Below are 12,420 nucleotides of genomic sequence, written 5' to 3' on the forward strand. Positions count from 1 at the left end.
AACAGAGGATACTCTCATGTGACTAACAGCACATTTTGATTTTGGTTGTTTGGGGTGCTGAGAATATGGATAGTTTTGCTTCATATAACTCTAACTTTGAAGGTACATGGCCAGACTAGTTCCCCCCCCGCACCCCAACCCAAGCACACCGCTTTCTGGCATGCTGACAATGCAAATACTTGGACTTTTACCCATTCTCTCACTCTTTCAATAGAGGAGCATTCATTTTTCCAACATTGAGAACTTGGACAGAAGACCTGCTCCTCAAATTTTAACATTTGTAGCAAATGTTTAAAAATATCCTTTATCTGATTGGCTGGCTTAAGTCAAAGGTAAGTGCTTCCATGTACCATAAAGCACTTTAGATTGTCCATTTCACTGGAGAACTGTTCTATTTCCAGCAGAAAAAGAGTAACTTTCTCAGTGACAATGACCAATTAAATTTAGTAATGATTCAAATGTTAGAGAACTGACTGAAAACTACAGAAAATTCAGCTCAGGTTGCTCACTCCTTTAACTTGCTCCATTACACATAGATGATACAAGGGCTGAGATCAGCACGTGATATTTGCAGCAAATATGGAAAATATTTGCTTATTTTAGCTTGTTCTTGTCTAAGCAAAAGGAGGCAAGATAATTGTTCTCTGACTTTTTGCAGGGGGATTATAATTCATAGTTTTTGTTTGTGCAATAGTTTTACTGTTTAGATTATGATTTCTACATGAACCACTTCAGAGAAACAACTTCTGTCCAAAAAGGAAGTTGAACCCAGAAGGCAAGTCAATGAAAATCTGAATTGTGGAATGTCTGATTCTGGCTCAAGTCTCTGCCCATAAATAAAGAGGCAAACAAGGAAAACCTAAGGCAATATGAAACTTGAATACTTTCCTTGTGGTCAGTTACTTTATGCCTCACTCTGCACATGTGATTGAAACCAAATTATTTGAGTTTTTTTTAGCTTCTGGAGACAAGGTTCAATTTGAGCTTGCCTTTACTCTTATTACTCTGACCTCTTTCCCACTTGCTCTCTTTCATATATGATAATATATAGTGGTTGCTAGAGTAACTCAAATAAACATGAGGAAAATAAGGGAAAATTTGAAAAAGGAACTATAAAATTGTTAATATTTTGCCAAAATATTACATGTCAAATTTGGAGACTAAATTCAACAACTGAAGTGTGAAACAGAAGGATTTAACCCTGACATAAAGATAAGTCTCAGCACAACCTTAACTATGGTGGTGTTTTTGATGCCTCCATATCATATTGTCATAACACTTGTGGAATAAATTATTTACTTACCATCCTTGACTTTTGTCACCTGCATTCTGTCCTTTCTTTGAATAAACCAGATCGACTTCCAAGATTCTTGTTCTGTCAAGAACTTTCACACAGCTGTCATCATTTCAGAAGAACCTATCACAAAAATGTATTTCTTTATGTGGCAACAGACTAGATTTCAGTAACATCAGGACCACAAAATTACATTGTCCCATTGCTGGGACTCTTACAGTGTGTCTTTGATCAATGATGCCTATTCAATCCAGTATTTCATGTACCATCAGGTGCTGGAAATAATTATTTCTTCTTCCCTGGAGAGTTGGGAATCTTGGTTTTCCAGTAGTATAAAACATTCATAGTTAGCCAAGAAAACAATCTCCATTGAGTGTTTAAACTACTGTGCTGTCTCTACATAAATCCATAACTATCCAGCAGTGAAGCAAAGAACAGTTCACGCTTAGCGATATTCAGTATTGCTATAGTCCTATGTGCAATAATAGTTAATACAAGTTACCATCACCTGCCACTCTTTTTTACCCACAAATACCTACAGAAATAAAATATAGCAGAAATTGTCAATCCAAATAAGCAACCGAATGCTTATAACTTATTTTAGAACAGTTTTTCAAATCGTAAGCAGTAACTTTTCTTCAGTGAGGGCTTAACACTAAAAGTTTGAAACCTTAATCAGCTATTTTAATTGTGTACAAAGATATTAATAATTTAATGAGTATATTCCTTCACCCTGCTTTCCTACCACCAAAGTAACAATTAACAAATCTACATCTGGGTACAGACCAAGAAGGGAGCCTCAATAGATATTTTTTTTCAGTCTAATCTGTCTAGGTTCTGATATTGTTCAGATACCACTGTGACAAGCACAACTTTTAGTGGATGTAATGAAAGAATATAGGTGGATGAAAGGAAAGTGAAGTTGAAATTTTAATTCTAGTATCCACCCATTCAAGCAAATTTTTTCACACTGCAAATATTTCAGTCAAAATCAGAGCAGAAATTAAAGTAAAAGTACAGCACTTGTGTTTTCATGATTCAGAAGAAATGTTAAACTTAATATAATGGCAACAAAACAAGACCAGCTGGCAGAGAAATTGAATATTGGGATTGTTTTGAGACATTCTTCCTGCAAGTTACCATGGTTACTCTAATTTAGACAAAGTAAATGCTGTTTTTTTTCTTACTCAGTGATATTTTTGATATATTGTGTTGAACTTCTGCCATACTTCTGTGCTAATCCACAACTATACCTTTATGGGTTGTGCCTATAGTCAATAATCACAGTACCTGATTTAACATTTAATTTGATATTTATAGTTTTCGAAGAGGCCTCATAAGTAAGTCTACAGTCTGATTTGGGAGGAAAACTAAGCACTGTAATTTAGATAGTTGCACTGCCTTGTGTGGATAGCTACAAAATCTGCAGATGACCAACTTTTTTTTTATGTCAATAGTAAATTATATGGTCTAGCCAGAAAATATACCTGAGAAAATAAATACAAGGAAAGTTAGCATGGGTGGAGATTAGTGGAAAACCATAAGGATCTGTATTGACTTTGAGGAAGGAATATGGAATGTGGTTATATAATTTGAAAATCACTAATGAAGCAAAAGGCAGTCAAAACAAAAGATAAAGGAAATAAACTTTAGGGTAACTTAAGATGCTTGGGAAGACCGACCCAGTTTATACAATTCAATACAGAGAAATGTAAACAATCGGAGGAAGGCCAAAAGGAAAAAAAAATCCTCAAATAATACTCTACAAATACTTTGGAGCAATGTTTTGAAGATCTATGAAATAACCGGATGTACCAATAATGGTATGAAATGTAAAAAAAATGATTTTATTGGAGCTAGTTATTAAAACATTAAATGTGATTAAAAATTACTTGGTTATAATAATTTTGACCAACTCTGTTTTATCACTGAGTAAACAACTAGTGAGTAGTATGTGCTAACATGAAGTTCAGATATGTCCCATAAGGTTAAACTGTTTATCCAAAATTTCGAAAGCTCTTTATCATCCATGCAAGCCTGAGTCATCTTTCCATCTTTTAACTTGCTATCTTTAGGAGGAGGCATTTCTTGTGAAAGTAGGGCGTTGTGCTGGTGCTGTTGGCCAGAATGACTGGCATGTGGCTGACTGCAACAAAGAACCTGGTAGTTACTTTATTCAACTTTCTTCTATTTCTACTTCACATAAATACTAGGTCTCATGGGTTTCCAGAAGTTGATGTTAATAGGTACTGTGCTCCCAGAGCAGAGAGAAAAAGGGCACGTGATTTTGTGTATTACTGTTACATTCACAAACATCTTTAAGTGTGTCAGAAAGGAAAAATTAGACAAAAATCAAAGCAGAGATGTAGATGGGCACCAGTTAGGGTTGTGTGAAATATGTGAACATTTTCACAGTATCATTTATCCACTTGTTTCATGTGGTTTTCATAAACAGTGGTTTCCTTGTCACTGAATTTGGGGGGGCGGGGGGACTGAAACTTTTCATAGTGCTGTCAGTCACCAACCACCAAAACATCATCAAAACTTTGTAGGCCTAAAATTAGGTGCTTTAGCTTTGTGGAGGTGACTGTTCTATGTAAGCCTGCAGATGTTACCTCATGATGTCTCCACATATTTTCAGGACCTGAGTAAATAGGCAGAGCAGAGGGAATGCACAGCTTAACTACCCAGGCAAATCTGTTTGGTTCACTCTGCTGAGAAGCTGTGTTTTTCTGTAGGGGTCTCAAGGTCTGGATAATTAAGAAAAATATAAAGATTAGAGCCAGTCAGTGGTATTGCATTAACCACCAATATAACTTACATTCTAGCATGCTTTAAAATACCTTAAAATGTTTGTTTTTTTAATGAAATTACAAACTCTATCAATCAGTTGTCCTACTAGTTGTGGCTTCAGGTTTGTGACCTATAGGGACTTATTTGACCAGGGATCCTGACCTCACTCAATTTGTCCTGTTTTATTGGCACTGTTGTACTATATAGCATCATAGATATGCCTGGCACTTTGCAATATAAAGGTGGATTTCCTTCCCAATAGAGCTCATGATCTAAATTAAGATGTGAACAAACTAGAGGGGATGACTACACAGGGAGGGGTAAGGAAAGGAGAAGCATGAGGAAGTGGATAAAATGACTGTGCCGTCCCTTGCCAGGTTTAATGCATGTATCTAGAAATAACTCTGTTCACTTTGATAAGGGATGTAAGAAAATGCACAGGCATAATGGATGGGATCTGCAAGGGTGTTCCAGTCTCAGGAGACAGCATGAAAGGTCGTAGCAGTGAGCTGGGGAATAGGAAGAGCACACGAAGACTTTAAATCTGCATCAGTCTTTTAATTCCCTGGCTGCCCCTCCTCACTTTGGAAATTCTCTGCTCCATCATGTAGCTTTCCAGTGCTGTGGCTGCTCGGTCATCAGAGACAATAGAGCTTCACGAGTATGTTGATGAGGGATGGTTGTCACAGTCTGAACAGGCTGCAAGGGCACAGAGGTGTGGGGAATGTAGTCATAAATGGAGTGGGTGTTTGAAGGGGAGACTCCTTAAACATTACTTTACAGGTGGCCTGATATGCTGTTACATATATGATACATAGCATGGAGTCCAGTGGGCACATTACTCTCTAAGTTGAAAGATATTTGTGGGGTTTTTTTACATGTAAAGAATGACCAAATCTGCAAGTTGAGCTTGAGCTCAAATTAAAGTTGGGTATTGGCTGAAATCACAGGGTAATGTTTACACTGGGCTGAGTTCTGAAATGAGGCTGCTTCGAGCTGAATATCCAGATTATGAAAAATTCAGCTGCTGGAAGTGTCCTTATATTTCTGTAACCATGCAATTGTGCCATTTCCATTGAAGCTCTTCTATTCTTAGCAACATGTGGGAGTTCAGTGAAATCTGATAGTCAGAATATTATTAGCAATTGAGTAGGTGTCCAAGGAGGTTAACATTTAGCATGAGTGTATTGCCATTTGGGCAGAGAGACTGAACAACTCACTTGTGCAGCATACCCCTGAGTGGGTGGAGAAACCTTCAGATGCTTTAACATCGTCATAAGTGTAAGTTGAGTCCGTCCTCTGTTTAAGTCTGTTAATGAGTGTTTGGTTCGTTCCAGCACAGTTAGGGGGCCTGTGCATTCTGCAATACAGCGGACCTCTAGTCTGCAGCCTGCATCTGTGAAATGAAAAGCCCCTGATGATACAAGGTGGAAAAGGAGAATAATATACCTATTTAAAAGAAATCTGTTTTCTGTTTTTATGATAAACTGCATAGTGACAATATTTTAGAGTATGGGGGACTGAGTAGGGGAGAGAGGTTTGAGAGCTGTCAGGAAGGGTTCAGAGTATTTGTCGCTGGGGCATGGGCTTAGCAATGGGCCTGGGGCATTTGTCAGTGATGAAAGGAGTAATAGTCCCTTATCCACTAATGGTGTTTTCCAAACCTCCTTCTGTTGGGTGATTCAAACTGGTCTCTTTCTCCTAATCCATGTCCATTTGGCTCCCTCAACAGTATCTTCCTTATAGGAGATCTGATGTGGATCTAGTAGCCTTGTTTCTGACAAAGGCTTCATGCACCTTAGTTTAGCATTGAAACTTGCTCAGCCTGAGAACGAGTAGAACTGTCTTGGCTCATTAAGAGAGATCGTTGTACTCCTGTACAGTGTCACTAATAGAGTACAGGTCATTGCTTTCCCCGCTGTGTCAGGTAATGAGAGATGCTCTCAATGCCAGACAGAACAAGGGAAGATTTTACATATGGTCACACACACTACACATTCAGAGGCAAATTCAGCAGCCTTGGATGACTGCAGAATGCACTGGCCTAGAGCAGAAGTCTATCAATGCATGGATTTATATACCCAGCAGGTCTGGAGAAGAAAAATAGCCATCTATATTTTGAGAGATACAACTGAATTTTTAAAAAAACACCTTAATAAAGATGGATTTTTCCCAGATTCAGATATAACAGATAAACTTTTTTTTTTTTTTTTTTTAGAACTATGGATAAGATTTCTACATTTGTAACTAAAAAATAGAGTAAATTAGAAAGCATTTTAATGCCTCAGTGGATGGCATGAAATCAGCAGCAGTAGTATTTCCCTGACCTGAGGGCTCTTTGTTTTGAGTTTCATGTCGCTTGTTGCTGGGAAGTGTCAAATTAGCCATAAACTCATGTATTGGTGGTACCTGTAGTTTAGTGTGTATATTATCAGGCGACGGGGAAGGAAAGTAAGTGTTGACATCAAAACAGACCAGAGTTTTTCTTAAAATCTTAGTAAGTACTCAAATTAAATGTTCAAAACAAATCAATTTTAAATATAGCTGTTACAATTCTTTCTTCATCTGTGTAACTGTAAGGAGAACCTCATGAGAGAGTGTACATATTGAAAATGCAGTAACTTTTTTTTAAAAAATAACTATTTTTGTTTTCATAAAAGCTTCAGAGCTTTAACAGTTAGTGCTATTTTCTATTACAATGTTTGGGAACAGGGAGGAAGTAATGCTTGACAATGACATTAGGCAGCCTTATAAATTGAAACTTCAATAATTTACATTAGCAAAATGATATTGCTAGTGACTTGGCTGGCTTATAGCAAGTCATAGTAATGTGTATTTTTCCCAACATAACTGTTACAAATATATCATAGCTGCAGCCTTGGGTTGTGTCATTGTGTTCTTAGTGAGTAAAGGAGCAGCCTAGTTACAAATTTAAATGTAATAGAATTTGTTTGCATTGATTAAGAAACTGTGAACTCTGTTTGCTTCAGCAATTAATTTACCGCTTAAATTCCTTGGATTGCCTACAGGAGACAAGTGTTTGTTAAATCAGGGCTGCATATGTACTTGGATACTCTATCTTCACATTCAAGAGGAGGTTATAATTATCCAAGAATGTTAAGTGATTCAAAAGCTACATAGTCAAAATCATTGTCCTATCCTTTTTTCTATTTCCATCAAACACAGTATAGGAGAATGGAAAGTTAAGGAAAACTTGTTCAGAGCTAAATTGTGGCTAACCCTTATGGACCTGCATGGAAGATTAGAGGTGAACCTTAACTGGCTGCATTAGAGCTACCGAGAGCTAAGCTCACAGAACAGAGGCTGCATGTCAGATAGGAACAAGTGGGTGGAGAGTAGGTGGAGCTATTCTGTCCTATGCACTGGCTACAAAGCTGGCTAGCCATCTGGGGCTATGAGGCTGAGAAGTGTGGCACCCCAAAAAGGATGTCACAAATTCCTTCTTCTGGCCCAAGTGTTACAGTGAATTCTAGGAGATATTGTGCCTAAGACCTCATACGCTCCACCCTAACTCAGGTCTGTACTAAAGGCAAAATCCAGCCTATGATGATTAACACAGTAATACACTAACATTTCAATAGGAGTGCTTTATTAAAGAGAAGTAAATTTAATGTTAACTTGAGGTGTGCTGCTGTTTATTCCACAGTTTCATTAATAACAACCAAATTAAAATTTCACACTGTTCTAATTTGATGCAGACCTGGAAAAAACACCAGCACGCTTAGTAGTTTTTCCGCAATTCACAATGAGTTCCTACCAAATGGCTATAATCTTTTCCATCAGTATGTTTAAATGAAATGTGTCAAGTATTAAGTATAAAATTGTTTGTGGATTTTATACTTTGGTCACGAGTTTGGCTAATATGTTCATGTAGGAGGTTCTTTAATAGTTCAAATGATAATAACAAGTGCCTTTTGGAGTAGGTGAATCTGAGTTACATTCCTGTTGCACCTGTCAGGTAGAATAACCATTGAGTAGCAACTCTTAGGTGACGAGTTCTTAGCAAGTTCTTGGGTGACAATTGACTTGTTACATTAATTCCATTCAGTAACATGGTGATATTGGTGCTTTTACCAGGATTTCATTAGGCTGCTTTAATAGTTTACGTCTTACTAAAATTCAAGGTTTGGGATACCTATTTTTATTGTTATTGTTACTCCAGCATTGATATAGGCACTTTGAACAATTTCTCTTTGTAAACATTTACACCACATAGCTGGAAAATTCCTTCAGGACTTTGATACTTGCTCTGGCATGTTAGGATGTTGGCAGGTTGTGGCAAGCTAGGTTGTTAGCCACTTTAAAAAGAAGTCAGGTTTTTGCTAGTTGCCCATAATATTGCTGTACTGTGCAAAATACGAATATGAAGTACCACCTGCACTGGACAATTTACAATACAGAAAAGAGAACATAGAAAGATGAGACACACTGGAAGAACCAGAAACAGTCTAGGTAGTTAATTAAAAAGAATCTTTAATAATTTCTCATAGGTTTTATTTCTGGACTTTGCATCTTTGGGTGGTATTTAAATGAGAAGGCGGCTATCATATTGGGGTTGAGAGATTATTTTCCATGCCTTCCTGCTGCATCCATTGTAACAGGCTGCTCAAAAGCACCAAATGATAGTAATTCAAATTAGAGGAAGCAAAGGAGTGATGTAAGTGCCAGCACAGAGTGATAGAAAAACCTACTGGATAGGTCTGAGCAACTCTTGACTTCCCTATTTAATTACAGCAGCAAATCTAAGGCAATTTCACCTCATTAAACTAAATTTTCCGGGAATTTTCATGCGTTTTCTTCTGGGATAAGATAAACTCATTGGCTTTTTAGGTGTAAAAGTAGATCTCCAGAATTTATATTGCTTTAAGTATTATAGTTAACCTACACAGGTATTATATAGTGGTTATTAAAACAAGTAGTGGAATGTCTTCCTGTTTCAAAATATTGGCCTGAAGCAATCCACCAAAACAAACAACTGCAAGTAAACACTATAATATTCATTGAAAAGCCTGACTGAAAAAAAACCATTTGTGACTTGAGCCCCAGAAATAGGCTCTAGCACATAAAGGGTAGGGCCTTCACCTGTACACCCGGCTGCCAATCCCAGAAAACAAAACTTCAGCTTTTATCAGGTAGGACACCCGAATTAACTCCAATGGTTGTAATGGAAAAAAGAGGTAATGGCATCTTAATAAATAGTTCTTAGATCTTTTAAAGTTAACACTTTTTGGGTTGGACTCAGAACTGATGGAGTGGTGAGCATAGGAATTATATGTTCATAGGGGCTCACCATGCTCAGAAAGTGGGTTGTCATATTCTCTGCTTTATCAGAAATTTCTGAAGGCTTATCAGGACACCTTCCTGTTTCTAAGTGGAGCACATTAGCCATCCACCCTGATTTTTCCAGAGCACAGATACCGTAGTGAAGTCTACATCTTGGCATAAAGATTGTAGAGCCCTTGTCAAATATAAGTGGAAAACGTGCATTGTAAGGCCCCATTTTGAGTGAAGCAGCAAAGGCTACCCCAAGAGTATAAAACATACTAAAAATATACTGCATCTCCATCTGAAATTGCAAACAAAACTGAGATATCTTAGACAAAGCCTCTGTGGTCATGGTATATATTGGTACCAGTAATACGGGAAGGTGTGAGTGGTCCTGGATGCTAAATTTAGATTACTCTCAAAAAGGCTTAAATTGGTGTTTCCAGGGTAGCTTTTTGTTTGAATTGGCTTGGTTCTGCTTGTAGGGCCATCAAGATGGGACCTAGGGGGATGGATTGTGAATGGGTAGATGTTTTAATTTTATTAGGCATGTGGAATGTTTTAGAGAAAGGAGCATTTGTGTACAGAAGCAAAAAGTTCCACCTGAACCAAGGTGGAACCAAACTGGTTGGTACAAAATCAGTAAGATTTGGGGAGACCATATAAACAAGTCCTGACAAAAAGCAGACATGGCAAGGAACACTTAGATCAAAATATCTGTTAAGGTTGTCAGTGATACAAAGTTATGTATATATGCTGTAAAGGACAGGAGAGATATTACAGTTGAACTAGATGAGGATAGAAGCCTCCCTGGAGCCAAGAAGAAAAGGGGGAAAATCCCAGTCTCTGGCCAACAGTTACATTAGATAGGATAAAATGTTTTCATAAGGAGATATAAGCCCTCGTAGTCCCTGACTGAAGGGATTTTGGAAGAAATTTCCCCTATAAACAGATGACTTCATAGTTGTCCACTATAGGATTTCTTCCTCACTTGAAGTATCTGTTACTGAAACTATATGATCTTCTATGGAGTCTTGGAGAGCATCCCCAGAGGAAGAGAAGTTTCTCGTAATTTTCCTCCTAAAAATTTTATTGCAGGAGCAGAACCCTTGAAAATACACCTGGATTCACACACCAAAGCTCTACAAGCGAGCAGTTTTTAAAAACAGGTTCACTAGTATTACTGCTTGTACTCTTCAAGTGCATTCTCTGAAATATGGACTTCTCCATATGTTTCCAGTTTCAGTTGCTCAAGTTTCTGAAAAATTCTTTCTTAGCAGAAACTTGCTATGCATCATTGCGTCTCAGAGGCAAATATTTTGGAAAATATACTCCAAAAATACCTCAAGGTTACAATCTGTTACAATCTGCAGATGGAACCAGAGAGACCTGTAGATCTTTCAGATTAACAGGGAGTTTATCCCCAGGAGCATTAGGCTGTTTGCCACTTTAGCTAAACATTTCAGTTCTCCAGCAAAAGTTTTCTAATACAAAACCATTCAGATTTTTGCTTTGGTGTGGTTTTCCCCTAAAGTCAAAAATACCGATTATAATGAAGGACATGTTCTTTTACAGAGAATGGTCTGAAACCTCAGACCACTTTCTGTTTCTGTCTTCAGCTTTGTTCTTATATGTAGTGGCTGAAGTAGTAAATAATTATGCCTGTAATGTTTTGGTTTTTTTTAAAGAATCAAATCTATCCATATTTCATGGCAACTTCTAACTGGGCTTAAAAAACAATAGCTCTGACTTTTAATGACTACATTATTTCAGATTAAAATTGTATTGCGTGTTCTAGTCAGAAATACTGAAATTTTTTTTCTCCTTTGCAGGCAAGAAGAGACCAATAGAAGACTGAAAAATGTAAGACATGTTTACCTTAATGCTTTCTGAAATGATTTCACACTTACTCCAGTTTACTCTTTTAAAAACTTCTCCAGTCATGCTGTTGTCATTCTTAGCTTAGTCTTCAGCTGTTCATGTGTCTGATGTAGATTAATTCTACCTTACTGTGTCTCTCTTCCTGGTTTACTTTACTAAAAAAAATTAATTAGAAACAGTAATAATTAAATATTCGCTCACTGACACACATCTGTATGGAGCACAATGGTAACTGTTCAGCTGATTCTGATTGAGACAGCTTGGCAAATATGTACAAAAAAGGGATTTTACACTTCATTATGGAAAACCTGAAAACAACCACAGCAGTTTGTGTTCAAACATTTTTGCACGGCATGCTGTTTAATAGTTAACTAATGAACTTCTCAATTTGTCTTTTTGGTTTTAGGTTTTGATTACATTATACTGGCTGGGGAGGAAAGCAAAAAACAACCCTGGTTACAATGGTCCAAACCTTAACCTTAAAGCATTTGAGAAATTACTAGGACAAGCTCTGACCAGGGTAAGAAATCCAGATGGAATAGTAATTGCTATGGACTTTTGTAAGGCTGAGTATTAAATGTATGCTGCATAGTTTGCCATATGCTGTGCATTAGAGATGTCAACTCCAAACATCTCTTTGGGGTTTAATTACATTTTTCTTGTAGAAAGATGGCAGATATTTCTCCTCACATTTTTTTTTCTAATGTGCTTAAGAAACTTCAAGCGTATTTGGGTTCTTCCACTACCAGTTTAATAGTGTGTATAACATGCACTATGTAAAATACTACCTGCTTCTTAAATTGCTGAAAAAAATAACTGCTCAAAACAAAAAAAAATAACTTATTCCTTTAGGCCCTCGAAGAATCCAGCAGTCTGAAAAGCAGTGGCAGGGATAGCGGGTACGGTGATATTTGGTACATTGACCGTGGAGAAGCATTTTCACCTTCCACTAGCCATAAAAGAGACGATTCTTTCGATAGCCTGGACTCCTTTGGTTCAAGATCCTCCACAAGCTTTTCATCAGATATAACCTTGAAGGGTGGCAGTGAAGGTATTTTCGCTTATTAGGGTTCTCTGTTAATTTATGGATTGTTGGAGACAGATTGGGGGAAGAAAGTGTATGGACCTAATATTGCAGCTGCTCAACACGTTAAATTCCCACTGAT

General features: G+C 37.3%; 1 protein-coding gene across 5 annotated transcripts in view; it reads left to right on the top strand.

Moving 5' to 3' along the window:
* LMO7 (LIM domain 7) overlaps window positions 1-12,420 on the top strand; it is a 178,147-nt gene that overhangs the window by 113,575 nt on the left and 52,152 nt on the right. For all 5 annotated transcript variants that reach the window (XM_073346972.1, XM_073346981.1, XM_073347005.1 and 2 more), the window contains 3 exons: window positions 11,206-11,236; window positions 11,661-11,774; window positions 12,107-12,305. In XM_073346972.1, coding sequence (XP_073203073.1) covers window positions 11,206-11,236; window positions 11,661-11,774; window positions 12,107-12,305 — 344 coding nt within the window. The remainder of the gene's footprint in view (window positions 1-11,205; window positions 11,237-11,660; window positions 11,775-12,106; window positions 12,306-12,420) is intronic.

Source organism: Lepidochelys kempii, chromosome 1, assembly GCF_965140265.1.
Source record: "Lepidochelys kempii isolate rLepKem1 chromosome 1, rLepKem1.hap2, whole genome shotgun sequence".
In the NCBI taxonomy this organism is placed as follows: domain Eukaryota; kingdom Metazoa; phylum Chordata; order Testudines; family Cheloniidae; genus Lepidochelys; species Lepidochelys kempii.